General features: G+C 39.4%; 2 protein-coding genes across 2 annotated transcripts; both read left to right on the top strand.

Annotated features, from left to right (window-relative positions):
- The first annotated feature begins 3,339 nt into the window (after positions 1 to 3,339).
- On the top strand, positions 3,340 to 8,600 carry LOC111800382 (heparan-alpha-glucosaminide N-acetyltransferase). The gene is made up of 13 exons (XM_023684046.1): positions 3,340 to 3,986; positions 5,757 to 5,894; positions 6,105 to 6,186; positions 6,333 to 6,409; positions 6,528 to 6,634; positions 6,733 to 6,856; positions 6,967 to 7,083; positions 7,168 to 7,259; positions 7,370 to 7,436; positions 7,514 to 7,592; positions 7,658 to 7,749; positions 7,860 to 8,003; positions 8,105 to 8,600. Exons 1-13 carry the CDS (start codon positions 3,660 to 3,662, stop codon positions 8,129 to 8,131), a joined length of 1,473 nt encoding a protein of 490 aa, XP_023539814.1. The 5' UTR covers positions 3,340 to 3,659; the 3' UTR covers positions 8,132 to 8,600.
- Positions 8,601 to 9,618: 1,018 nt separating this feature from the next.
- LOC111800775 (respiratory burst oxidase homolog protein C-like) lies at positions 9,619 to 13,758 on the top strand. The gene is made up of 9 exons (XM_023684616.1): positions 9,619 to 10,518; positions 10,604 to 10,766; positions 10,851 to 10,899; positions 10,972 to 11,511; positions 11,605 to 11,991; positions 12,092 to 12,187; positions 12,267 to 12,382; positions 12,478 to 12,657; positions 12,801 to 13,758. The coding sequence occupies exons 1-9, from the start codon at positions 9,915 to 9,917 to the stop codon at positions 13,438 to 13,440; spliced, it is 2,775 nt and encodes a 924-aa protein (XP_023540384.1). The 5' UTR covers positions 9,619 to 9,914; the 3' UTR covers positions 13,441 to 13,758.
- The last annotated feature ends 697 nt before the right edge of the window (positions 13,759 to 14,455 follow it).

The following is a 14,455-nucleotide window of genomic DNA, read 5'->3' as shown; positions in this document are numbered from 1 at the left end:
AGTTCTTCCACTGATTTTATTTTCATTTATTTATTTATTTATTTGAGAAAGCGCGTGATAAAATTATTATGCATGGGACCTCAATTCTTAAATAAGAATAATTTTTCCTTTTTCTCCCTTGTCGGTTCGTTTGTCCCTATCCCATCTGCTTACTAATTCTTATTCATTTATTTGCTTTACTGATTTGGATTCCTTATGGTTTCCTATGTCTCTCCACATTTATTAATACCAATTTTTTTTAACCTATACTTTGTTCATTATTGGATTCTGAAAAGTATAATCTTTTTTTTTTTTAACTCCTACTCCAACTAGTTTCATCCATCCATTTATGAGATGGATTATATTCTTGAAATATAAGTGATTCTTTTTTAATCTTATAATTGGAATATAAGGTTAGTAAGAGTTGAGAAACATGTGAGGAAATGAAGTGGAAGTGGTTTGTGGTGGAATTACATTCTTAGTTTCTTGGACTTCTTGTCTGTGGATACTCTTATTTATTTATGTCTTAAGGAATATAAATAAAAGAAGAATCCAAGGAATTGGAGCCATATCAGTTTCTTCTTCTTCTTTATGTTTTTCATTTCCCACTATGAATATTCTTTGCTACCTTCAACAATCGTCAATCAACCACGAACACAAGTGGTTTGAAAGTGGAACATTTGAAATAAAATCAGCTATTCCCAATTTCAATTCACATCATATTAATTCATATGTTTGAAAAAAATCATCTATCTTAGGCACTTTTAATATTGTTTTTAAATCATTTTCTAAATTTAAATGCAACTCTTTTTTATCATAAAATTGATTTTGAATTCGACAAAAATGATACTCCCAAACATAACCAACATAGATTTATACCAAACTTGGAGTATAGATTTATACCATCATCTAAAAGACTAGACGTTTGAATTTTCAATCTTGACATCTAAAGATCTCAACATTATTTTTCTTTGTATTCATAGCGATAGCAAAAACAATAAATAAATAAATATATATATATATATATATATATATATTTTGGAGGATGGGTACGTAGGCGTGAGTGTGACAATGGATGAGGGGAAGCAAAGGCGTGTAAGTTGGGGCATCTCAAAAGCAACAACAGCGTGTATCAATGTTCAAATTGGGGCATCCCAAAGTATGCGTTTGAAATTGGAGACAACTGACAAGTAACCATATACAGCATATGATGGGCCACCGAGCTTCTTTCTAACACCTATCACTCTTCTTCTTCATTCCAAAAAAGTCTTTGATTTTATTACCCAATACCATCTTAATGGCATAAATAGTCTTAAAAACCCGTATTGATTTATGAAAATACAATTCACTTTTAGGAATAGTTCAAGTTAAGACGGTAATCTATTTAGATCGTAAAAGAATGTTGGAACTATTAAATATGATGGAGTGTTATAATTTAAAAAATTATGTGACGGGTATAGATTTATTTAGAAAGGAGCACATGGGCGACGAAAATAAAATAATTAGGACGACAAATGAGATGTTTGAGGAATGGAAAATTAGGAGGATAGATGCATGTGAAGTGAAGGAAAAAGGGAAAAAAAGAAGAATAAAATAGGGAGAGGTGCATGAAAAACTTGGAAGGCATGCGATAAGTGGCGGTAGATTATTTGTATTGTAGCGGCGAGAGGTTAGTGGGTTGGGTGGATGGATATCATAAACAATCTTAATTAATATCAATTTATAAGCGATGAGGCGCTGAAAAGGGCACACAAAATGCAAATCCAATGCCCTCCTTCCCCTTACGCCGCTCCGTACACACACCAGTTGATATTAAAAAAGGGTAAACAAAGGCATGGATCTTGCCATTGCCAATGCCAATGAACATGAACTCTCTTCCCTTTTTCTTCCAACTTTCTTTTTGTTTTTAATAATGGGTTGGTTTAGGGTCTAGAAGCGGATGAAATTATATAATTGTTTCGTTGAAACCAGGGGTTGGAGTTATATCAACAATCTTGCCCTTTCCGTCCTCTTAAATCATGTAATCTTCAAGGTCGTCGGCCACCATAATGACCTCATCCTTATATTTAAAAGATTGGGTTGGAAAATGCATACACATGTAATCGTGACTAAGATGACTTTTCTTTTCTTCAAGATGTGCATCACTTTTATACGCAACATTTTCATGCATACAGACTTTCATACCTGTAACCTACATGCATGCATTGCTTTCATGCAAGAACATGTTTAACCTTTCATGACTTCTATGAACACATACATGTATAATAAGGTATCACACATGGAAAATATTTTCTCATATTGCACACCCACATGTAGCATACATCACCTCAATCACGTATCGACCATGACTTTATTAGTACTTAACTGAATATAGGTCTTTCATTGCCAACTAGCAATTAACTCCTAACGTAAGAAACCAAAGCTTGTATCTAATTGTCGCAGTTTTTCAAATTTTCAATCGATTACTAAAAATGAAGAATAACAACCAATCAACACTACGACAATTAGATGCAATATTAGGGATAACTGTTAGATCCCACATCGATTGAAGAGGGGAACGAAACATTGGTTACAAAAGTATATAGAAACTTCTTTCTTCTTGGTGGATGCGTTCTAAAACGATAAGATTAACGGCAATATGCAACGAACTAAAGCGGACAATATTGCGGACAATATTTACTAGCAGTGAATTTAGGCGGTTACATCAACCATATAGAAGACATATAACCAGATGATGATTTGACAAGAACACAAATAATAAATGTATGATGCTACAAAGGAATTAAATGGTTTAAGAAAGATTTAAGTTAAATATATAAGATTCATCCATGTTATGTGTTTATATAATACTCCATCAATAATTGTGTCCATAGATAAGAAAAGAGGGCACATGTAATGTAATAGATTTAAGTGGAGAAAAAAAAAAAAAAGAAAAAGAATCAATTACGTAATTCATCCCAATATACTTCAATTATTTGTCTTCTTTTAAATTTCTCAATTAAAAAATAATAATAATAAAAAAGTGAACTTTTTTAAATTTATCATAATAAATCCCTTTTTGAAGAGACGCTTTTAACCCTCCACAAAACTTAAAACCAATGGAATGGATCAACAAAAATAACCGACGAATCAGGAAGCGCCACGTCGGTTCTATGTATTTATGACAAACGTCTTGTTGAAGGTCTTGGGTTTGAGGGGTCGGTTATGGATTTTGGCCCTGTGTCCTGTCACGTGATCCCCACGCGCCTTACATAATCATCATTAATCTTTGATCTCTTTTGCTAAACCCTCCTTTAATTGTGGGTTTATTACTAACGTAAATAAATACAGAAGAAGAATGCTGTTCGATAAAAAAGGAGAAGAAGATTTGTATTATATATTTTTGGTTGTGGTTTCTGGGTTGGTTGGTTCTCTCTCGCATTCAGTTTGGTTGGAACTATAAATAAGCAACTTGGAAGCTTAGGGTCCAATGGAAGTTGTTGTGAGAGAGAGAGAGAGAGAGAGAGAGAGAGAGGGAGAGAGGGAGAGAGAGATAAAGGGAAAGCATAGTGTTTTCCCCAAACTGGGAATCAACGGCTTTCCTTCTCTCTAAATCAATCAATCAGTCAATCATTCAATCTCTGCATCTCCCTCTTCTTCATCGTCTTCAGAAACTCAGAGTCGTATGGTGTTGTGTTCTAATGGCGGGCCGTAAACACATGGGCAACTACGAGCCTATCAAAGGAGCCGACGACTGCGATCTCCCCAATGACACTGCTATTCTCATTAATCCCGATTCCCTCACTCTCATCTCCCTCTCCAAGCGCTCTAATCCCACTGATGAAGATGTTGAGATGGCTCTTCGTGATTCCCATTCCACATCTCCTCTTCCTCTTCGCAATGCCACTTCTCTCACTCCTGCCGTTTCCTCCAAAATCGACGACCCTCAATTTTCTTCCTCTGCTTCGCCCCTTCACCATCGCCACCGTCTTGTTTCGCTCGATGTATTTCGCGGCATCACTGTTGCGGTAATCACTTTCGATTCTTTCTTTTTTTTTCTTCCATGATTGCTTTCGTTCTACTTCTTTGTTATTCTAGGGTGTTCTTCGTTGTTTGGCCATTGGGATCTCTCCAAGGAAAGAACAAGGGTCTCATTGTGGACTTGTTTTACTATTTTGTATATTTTTTAATATCAGGATTTGACTTGCACAAGTTTACTGGGCGTCGGTGGAGATTGGATGAAATAATATCTATTTGACTTTCTAAAATTGAAGTATTAAGTGGGGGGGTTTCAGTTTTTAGCAAACTCCTCTCGCCAGTGTTAATCGCGCAGCTTTGATCCTCGAATGATGATGATATGAGTTCCTTCATTTGGGGGCGATTTTCAGGGGAAGGGATCCAACCTAATTTTGACCATCTTTCCGAATTTTTAGTTCTAGAAATAAATAACTTTTGTTACCATTAGTTCAAGCTATCCTCCCTCCTGATTTGTTTTCGAATAAAAATATACAATTTTCTGCAATCTGTCACCATCCATTTTAAATAAACAAAGGATGCTGATTAGGGAAGCATAGTTTGGTAGTGCAGAAACAGGGGTGGCCATTAAATGGGTTTAGAGATAATATTTTACGGAACCGCGTGGAGTGAAGCCTATCTTGTCTCTGTAGGACATGCATGATAGAAAACTGTGCAAGACGACGCTGCAAGCTTCATGCTCATGCTGGTCGTCGTTAATGGCCACCGGTTTAAAATGTGCTTGAAGAAGAAGAAGAAGAAGAAGAAGAACCCTTCTTTCTCGTGTGTTTTCTTTCAGGATTTGCCCTGAAGAAACCATGACAAAACACTGCCTTGCGGCAACTTTACTCCTCTAGGCACCCATGTTAGATGTGGACACGCACTGATCTCGTTGCATCTTTTGACCCGTTCCTTTGATTTGATCTTTCACCAGTTTCTGCTTAGGTGTAGGTGTCGAGCAACATCTTTCTGGTGCTTTCAATTACTTTGGCAATTGTGGGTTTCCGACTGGGCAAGGTTTCGTTTTATCGAATTGGTTATTGTCCAAGGTTGCGTTGAGGACTGACATGTTTGGATGCTTTACATGTCACCATGCCCAACTATATGGGGCGCTTGATAGTATTTTTTTTGGGATTCTGTGGAAGGAAATGGTTGGTTGTCAATTTGAAATAGCGTATAGGGAAGGCTACCAATTTATGGCCGACTCCACAAAGTTAGTAACACTAGTGCCTGAAGTTTTGACAGGGAGGATCCATCAAAATTTTACCTTCTAATTAAGATAATGTTATAATAGTTCCTTCTCTCTCACAAAAGTGGAAGTTAAGAAGATCTGGGGTTGGACGTAGTAACTGACGTTTTTTTTTTTGTTGAGAAATATATTAATTCTTTGTAGTTGTTAGCGAAGCTTCAAACCGGAGATTGTGATGAACACATTAAATTAATAGATTAAGTTCAACAAGTTGGCGTTGTTTTTAATTATGTCTGTTGAATGATGCATGACAGTGCTCAATGGGAAAGAAAATAAAGTAATACGCTTCCTTGTTATGGTCTCCTTTTCCGGTTTATAGAGATTAATGCTGACGATGATTTGATGCTTTTCCTTGCAACATGTAGCTCTGAAATGATTCATAGATCATAATGAGTGCCTTTTTATGTTGTATAATGCATGGCCAGAGACTACAAAAGACAGATTCAATATATTAATTGTAGACATCCAAGGGGGCTCAACCACAGTTCAAACAGAAGGGAATTAATTGTTTCATTTCATCCTTATTTGTTTGCAGCTAATGATAGTGGTGGACTATGCTGGTGGGGTTATGCCTGCAATAAATCATTCACCATGGAATGGGTTAACACTGGCAGATCTTGTGATGCCATTTTTCCTTTTCATTGTTGGAGTTTCACTTGCCCTTGCTTACAAGGTAGTCCTTTATTCTTTGCCCTTTAAATTTCTACAATCAATTTTGAATGATTTAGAGTTCTGTAGGGGTCAGGCAACCCACTGCTATGACCTTCCACTATTCCAACTACTTTTTACCCCCTCAAATGGTCAAATTTAGTAGATTATTATTGTTTTTCCTTTTCCCCCAAGTGAAGAAGCTTATTTTTATTTCCCTTCCCCTGTTCCCTAGAAAATTCCAAGCCGAGGCATTGCAACTCAGAAGGCTGTGTTACGGACGTTGAAGCTTCTGTTCTTAGGCCTCTTTCTTCAAGGTAATATTCCAGAAATATAAGATTTATGGCTTTCTCCCCTGCAAAGTTTGAGGAAATTTAAAAGTTATTGAACAAGAGATTGTTTTAAATATCAAATGAGACTATTTTGTGAGGTCTATGCTGAAAAAATAATCTTCTCTGTTCAGGTGGGTTTTTCCATGGCCTAAACACTTTAACTTATGGAGTGGATATACAGCAAATTAGATGGATGGGTATCTTACAGGTCATTTCTTCCCTTTACATTGATTATATACCTTTAAATTCTTCAATTCTTTACTGTTTGACTATCTACTCTTTTTAGTCATTTGATTGATAGTTTTCTTTTTATTCCCTCCCTACAGAGAATTGCAATAGCATATTTTCTTGCAGCACTGTGTGAGATATGGCTAAAGGGCAGTGATTATGTGAATTCAGAAACTGCATTGCGGAGAAAGTATCAATTACAGCTGTAAGATTCTTGTAGTCGTTTCCCTTTACTTTTTCCTCTTTCTTCAATCATAAAGTTAAAGAAACTCAGCTTGTAGTTGATCAACTTCCTTTCATCAGGATTGTGGCCGTCATCCTCACCACGTTATATCTTGTCCTGTTATATGGAATGTACGTTCCTGATTGGGAGTATCAAGTTTCAAGTCAAACTGCCTCCCATGTGGCTTCTCCAAACACATTTTCTGTATGCATTGATTGCTCCTTTGAATCATATTACTTTAATTCAGGGTTCAGAAGATCAGAATAGTTATGATTGTTTGCTGAATGACTGTTTCACAAAATACCCAATTTCAGGTGAAATGTGGCACACGCGGTGACACTGGACCAGCCTGCAATGCTGTGGGAATGATAGATCGTAAGATATTTGGTATTCAACATCTGTATAAAAGACCTATTTATGCACGGTCTGAGGTAAATATTTGAGGACACTATTATTTACTCTAAAGGAGTGTGCTTCTCCTGAAAATTCATGCATCTTTTTTCTTCTGTTCTCAGCAATGCAGCATTAATTCACCAGACAATGGTCCATTGCCTCCTGATGCTCCTTCCTGGTGTCAAGCTCCTTTTGATCCCGAAGGGCTTTTAAGGTATCCATGTTTCTTCTGATTCTATAAACACTCATAACAATGTATCGTTTATGTGCGAAGGAAACAATTTTCAGTTTGTTATTCTTATTGTATGTCGATGCATTTTGCAGCACAGTGATGGCTGTTGTAACCTGCTTGGTTGGCTTACATTATGGGCACATCATTGTCCATTTCAAAGTGAGTGACACTCTTTACATTGTAAAATTTCTTTGTGGAAATCAACGATTTCTTATCCATCAACAAACTATTTGCAGGATCACCGAGATAGAATGCTTCATTGGATCATCCCCTCATCGTGTCTGATTGTGCTGGCCATTGGCTTAGACTTCTTAGGTGAGTGAGATTTGGCTAAATGAGGTTGAAGGGAGGACTTGTAGTAACTCAAAACTCATTTGCAGGGATGCATATAAATAAGGTTCTTTATACGGTTAGTTACATGAGTGTCACTGCTGGTGCAGCCGGTCTTCTCTTCACCGGGATATACTTGATGGTATAAATCCACATCCTTCTGTGATCTCTACTTGATGGTATAAACCGGTCTTCTCTTCACCGGGATATACTCGATATGGACATGCACGGTTATTGATTGGCTGTGTGCAGGTTGATGTGTACAGATGGAGGCGCATGAGTGTGGTGATGGAGTGGATGGGAAAGCATGCATTGGTTATATACATACTCGCAGCCTGCAATGTGCTGCCTGTGGTTATCCAAGGCTTCTATTGGGGGCAGCCTCAGAACAACATCGTAAGTTTGCTTCTGGTTCTGAAAATGACACAATCTAATCCCCATTATTAATTAAAGTGAGATTGATTCTGAGATGCTATATTTTATTATGCCATTGCCAGCTGAGGCTAATTGGAATTCCAACGTGAAAGTGGTGTTGTGGAGAAAGATGGAGATGTGTTTTGAGAGTCCAAATGCTCTGCTCTGATACAAAGGTCTGTCCATCCTTTGGAATATATATATATATATATATTTATAGGTAAGCCCCCATGATGATGTATGATATCCATTGGGGTTGATTGGTATTTTCTATTGAAAAAGAGGAAGGAATAATAGTATAGAGGGATGTATATGGCTGCTGGTTCGATCACTCGTTCAGCTCGTCCGGAAGTGGAGATTAGTTTAGTTTTTAGTTTTTAGTTTTTAGTTTAGTTTAGTTATGTGTAAAATATTTAGAAGGAATGGAATGGAAGTTCGCATCTTTAGAAGAGATGATGGAATTGATGATGAGCTTATTCTTCCCTCCTCGATGTATGCAGCAAAGTTATGTAATGATGAGATGATATCATTGATTGATTGATTGATTGATTGAATGGATGATATTCTCTTCTACTTTTCCATCTCTTTCTTTCTAATATTTTGGTAGACGTGAGGGAGCCTTTTCAACAACCTGCTTTATTACCCCAAAAAGTTACTCAAACTCCAAGAATCCGATTCAAATATCTTCTTAGAACTTTGTTGATAGTGAGTGAAGGGGAAGTGGTGGATGGATATGAGCATACACCTAAATAAGAAGTGGGTGGGGTTATGAGTTCATGTATCATGGCCGCATATACGGGAGGCTTCAAAAGCATTAAATGAAGGAGACCAGGTATTGGAAATTGGAGAATCACGTTGGATGTGGCTGAAGGTTTGGGTTTGAGGCCGCCGGCGTCTCCTTGTGTAACCGCCGCTCCCTTCCAAGCAAAAAGTAAAAGATGGCTGCTAACCTACCAACCCCTCCTCTCTGTTGAAATGAAGTTCAACGCGGTGCGCCTTTGTTGACCAAAATGGCTGAACCCCTCTTCCTTCGCGTTTGTGTGATGTCACAAACGACGCATCCCCATTTCCCTCAACTAACCCCACTTGACTAGTATGATCACAGTAGGGAAGTAATCAACTGGAATCAATGCTACACATCAGATCATCTCTACCACACAAACCAAAACACTGATACTATCGACTTGTGACCAACTCAACCCAACCTTAGTTTGGTACCCAGAGGCATTCGTGCTCCTCTTCACAAGATTAGCTCTAGCGTACACGCGCATGTTGAATGCATCTGAGTTCTAAGGCATGGCCATGCGTGTGCAGCCTAGTTGTCCAAATTTTCGTTTCATAGGCTTGATATTATAACAAAAATATTTGAATCGTCTCAACATTGTCATTTCTTTTGTGAGAATTCCCTTGTACAAAAATTTAAGTTATAGGTTATGGTAAATTTTTGTAGAGTGATTAATACTATATGATGCCCATACGGCATTAGGTCGACTTTGACTTACTCTTCCAAACAAGAACCAAAGGGTAATTTAACAAAAATGTTTTATTTTGGTATATTGAAATAGCAAATAATAAAGTTGAGAAACTTGAATATGCCCAAAAAGTTAAAAACCATCCAGCTTCCAAGCACTTTCCAGCTCTCATTCTAACTCCCATTCCGACTGGTCAACCGCCCTCTTATCTTCTTCTTCTTCTTCTTCTTCTTCTTCTTCTTCTTCCTCCATTCCCACTTGCATACACATATATATATACATACATATACCTATAAACTTCCATTTCATCCCTCCCTTCTTCTTCTTCTTCTTCTCCTTCTTCTTCTTCTTCTCCTTTCCCACATTCCCAATTTCTCTCTTCACAACAGTCCCTGTATCTGCTTCTTCAATACCATCCCAAATGAGACCTCACGAACCTTACTCCGACACCGACAGCGTCGGCAGCGTTACACGCGGCGACCGTAGAGCCTTCAGCGGCCCCATTTCATCCACCACCACCACCACCAAGCCAAAGAAGAACGCCAAATTCGACCTCTCTTCTGCTTCTTCCTCCACCAACGCCGCCGATGACGACGAAACCTATGTCGAAATCACCCTCGACATTCGCGATGACTCCGTCGCCGTCCACAGCGTCCACACCGCCGGTGCCGGCCAGGATTCCAACTCCCTTGAAGACCCTGAACTTTCCCTTCTCGCCAAACGAACTCTCGAGAAGAAATCTTCCTCCTTTCGGGCTTCTGTTCTCCGCTCCACCTCTTCCCGTTTCAAACAGGTCTCTCAGGAGCTCAAACGATTCACCTCCCTCACCCGCCGGACCTCCACTCGTCGCTTCGACCGGACCAAGTCAGCCGCCACACATGCTCTCAAGGGGCTCAAGTTCATCGCCGCCAAGACCGGTGGTGGTGGGGCCTCCGCCGGTTGGGGTCCGGTCGAGAAGCGGTTTGATGAACTCACCGCCTCCACGAACGGTCTCCTCCCCTCCTCCTTGTTCGGGGAGTGTATTGGTGAGTTATGTTTTGATTGATTCTGTTTCCAATTCCCAAAACAAAACAGAGGAGGAGAGTTATTTATTTCTTCTCTAATTTGTAGGAATGAACAAAGACTCCAAAGAATTTGCCGGAGAGCTGTTCCGTGCACTTGCTCGTAGGCGTAACATTACTAGTGACTCCATCAACAAAGCTGAACTCAAAGAGTTCTGGGATCAGATCTCCGATGACAGCTTCGATTCCAGGCTTCAAACGTTCTTCGACATGTAACAACCATCTCACCCATTAACAAATTATTTATCCACTTTTCCACATCAATTAAATTAAACTAATTCACTTTGACTCTGCAGGGTAGACACGGACGCAGATGGAAGAATCACAGAAGAAGAAGTCGAAGAGGTACCCAATTATCTACCAAACTCACATTAATTCAATATCCCAATGTGTCTAAATTTGAACTTGAATTCGTAGATTATTAGCATGAGCGCTTCTGCAAACAAGCTTTCTACCATTCAAAAACAGGCGAAGGAATACGCGGCCTTGATCATGGAAGAGTTGGACCCTGGGAATGCAGGCTACATCATGATACACAATTTGGAGACTCTGTTGTTGCAAGCTCCGAATCAATCGGTGAGGGTGAGTGACAGCCGAGTTCTGAGTCAGTTACTGAGCCAAAAGCTGAAGCCCACAAACGAGACCAACCCCATCCAAAGGGCGTACGAGAAGTTCCAGTACTTCGTGGAGGACAATTGGCAGAGGATTTGGGTGATTTTGCTGTGGCTGGGCATCTGTGGTGGTCTCTTCGCTTACAAATTCATCCAATACCGCCACAGGGCCGTGTTTAATGTCATGGGCTACTGCGTTTCCATTGCCAAAGGAGGAGCCGAGACTCTCAAGTTCAACATGGCCCTCATTTTGCTCCCTGTTTGTCGAAACACCATCACTTGGCTTCGCAACAAAACCAAACTAGGCGTCGTCGTCCCCTTCGACGACAATCTCAACTTCCACAAGGTCAAATTACACCATCACGCTCAACCATTTTCACACTCACTAATCAAAACCACAACTAATTGTGGGGTGCTCTTGTTTTGTTTTGTTGTTTAGGTTATAGCCGTGGGAATTACAGTGGGAGTGGGATTACACGGACTCGCGCATTTAACATGCGATTTTCCTCGGCTTCTTCACGCGACGGAGGAAGAATACGAGCCAATGAAGCGGTTCTTTGGAGAGGAGCAGCCGGAAAACTACTGGTGGTTTTTGAAGGGAGTTGCGGGAGTTACGGGGATTATAATGGTGGTGCTAATGGCCATAGCTTTCACGCTCGCCACTCCATGGTTTAGAAGAAACAAACTGAATGTACCCAAACCCCTCAAAAGGCTCACCGGGTTCAATGCCTTCTGGTACTCCCACCACCTCTTCGTCATCGTCTACGTCCTCCTCGTCGTCCACGGCATCTACCTCTACCTCACCAAGGAATGGTACAAAAAGACGGTAAGCTTGCAACTTTCATAAACTGTGTGTTCGGAATCACTATGCCCCATTCAGTGTGTAATAGGCTAATAGGTGGTATTACATTTGTATGAATGTACAGACATGGATGTATTTGGCGGTACCTGTTGTCCTTTACGGGTGCGAGAGGTTGATAAGAGCATTCAGATCGAGTATCAAGCCAGTGAAGATCCTTAAGGTAAGTTGGGGAAACCCATTATTTTGTTGATGCGTTTAGATTGATTCAAGTAATAAATGGGAAATTTTGATAAATGAAGGTGGCTGTTTATCCTGGAAACGTTCTGGCACTGCACGTCTCAAAGCCACATGGATTCAAATACAAGAGTGGACAGTACATGTTTGTTAACTGCCGAGACGTATCCCCCTTCGAGTGGTAACTAAACCAACTTCAACAACATAATAACTGATTGAATGTGCTCATCAGATTCCCACTAATATTTTGAACTAAGCGGTTGATTTTGAATTCAGGCATCCGTTTTCAATAACTTCAGCTCCCGAAGATGATTACTTGAGTGTCCACATTCGGACACTAGGAGATTGGACAAGGCAGCTCAAGAATGTTTTCTCGGAGGTCTGTCAGCCTCCTCAAGCTGGAAAGAGTGGACTTCTTAGAGCTGAGTTCATGCAAGGAGGAGCTCCTAACCCCAAGTAAGATATCATCATTTTTCTAAAAAAAAAAACTTAGCCTATAAAGATGATAAGGATGAACCCACCAAAAATAAAAAAAAAGTGTAATTATTATTGGGTTGACTTTTGATTGTAATGAGAATAATATAATTGAATGTGGTCAGATTCCCAAAAATATTGATCGACGGTCCATATGGAGCACCAGCACAAGACTACAAGAAATATGACGTGGTATTGCTAGTGGGACTAGGAATTGGAGCGACGCCTATGGTGAGCATAGTGAAGGACATAATTGACAACATTGAGGAGAAAGAGGCAGAAGCGAACGCAGTAGAGAGCGGGCAAGGGCACAGCAGGCGAGGCGGGAGCAAGCACGGGAAAGGGTTCAAGACCCGGAAGGCGTACTTCTATTGGGTGACGCGGGAGCAAGGGTCATTCGAATGGTTCAAAGGGATAATGAACGAAGTGGCAGAAATGGACGAGAGGGGAGTGATCGAGCTTCACAACTATTGCACGAGCGTGTACGAAGAAGGGGATGCTCGGTCAGCTCTGATAGCAATGCTTCAGTCGTTGCACCACGCGAAGAGCGGGGTGGATGTGGTGTCGGGAACTCGAGTGAAGTCTCATTTTGCGAAGCCTAATTGGCGGCAAGTGTACAAGAGGATTACCCTTCAGCACCCGGACACTCGCGTTGGGGTGTTCTATTGTGGGGCACCCGCACTGACCAAGGAGCTGAAGCAATTGGCATTGGATTTCTCTCGGAAAACATCCACTAAGTTCGAGTTCCATAAAGAAAACTTCTAGAGTGGAGTTTTGATGAGGTTTTTGGTGCGCACTTAGGAACCCACCCCACCACCGAAGGCCATTAATTACACGCCCATTACCATAGCTTACACGCCCATTACCATAGCTTACACGCCCATTACCATAGCTTACACGCCCATTACCAATAGCCGCCGCGTTTATTCATATTCTTCTTTCTTTTTTTCATTTCTTGCAAAACTTGTATCTCAGTTCTGTCATATTTTTTTTGCCAATTATATATACACACACCAAGTAAATATGTAGCAAGAAACCTAGATGGGATTTTTACTTCTTCATTATTTCTCTTTCAAACAATAATTACACTGCTTTTTTTTGTTCTAAATATTTATGTTATCTAAAATAGTTCGTTTGTGTTATTGAAATAAATATTAATTGTGGCATTAGGGATAATGGGCCATAAATGATTACGAAAAATATTGGGGGTAATTTAATTAATGAGGAGAAACGTAGGTGGGATATGATTAAATATATTAAGAAATGATAATTAAAATTTTCAACCAAAAAGGAGTGTGGCCACACGGGAATGGGATGACCCCCCAAAATGGAAGGGGTCAATGTTAGGTATATTGCAACTATAAAAGAGAAGTTGAATTTTTTCTAATATATATATATATATATATATTATACATATGTTGAAGATTAATTAGGGATGATTATAGATACTCTATGTTCAAAGTAAACAATATTATATTATTATGGAGATGGCGTTCTTAATATTATATGGATTAATTTAGAAAAGACAAAATTAGAATATGGTCAATGTGGGAACAACAATCAAATAAAATAAAATGAAAGTCAAAGTCAAAAGTCAAAAAAACACATTGCATTTATACAGTTGAAGGTGGGGGTAGGTGGTTTTGTTCCAAGTCAACTTTCGTAAGCTACACGGTTTATTAATTACTTTCTTCTATTTGTGTTTCATTTTTGTACTATTAAACCTTATTTGTAATGGCCAATTCTTTAACTATCAACCCCTTTTTCTATTTCTTTTTCT

Source organism: Cucurbita pepo, chromosome LG08 (genome assembly GCF_002806865.2).
Source record: "Cucurbita pepo subsp. pepo cultivar mu-cu-16 chromosome LG08, ASM280686v2, whole genome shotgun sequence".
Classification (NCBI taxonomy): domain Eukaryota; kingdom Viridiplantae; phylum Streptophyta; class Magnoliopsida; order Cucurbitales; family Cucurbitaceae; genus Cucurbita; species Cucurbita pepo.
Note: the sequence above shows the minus strand (reverse complement) of the source record. Positions and strands in the feature narration are given on the sequence as shown.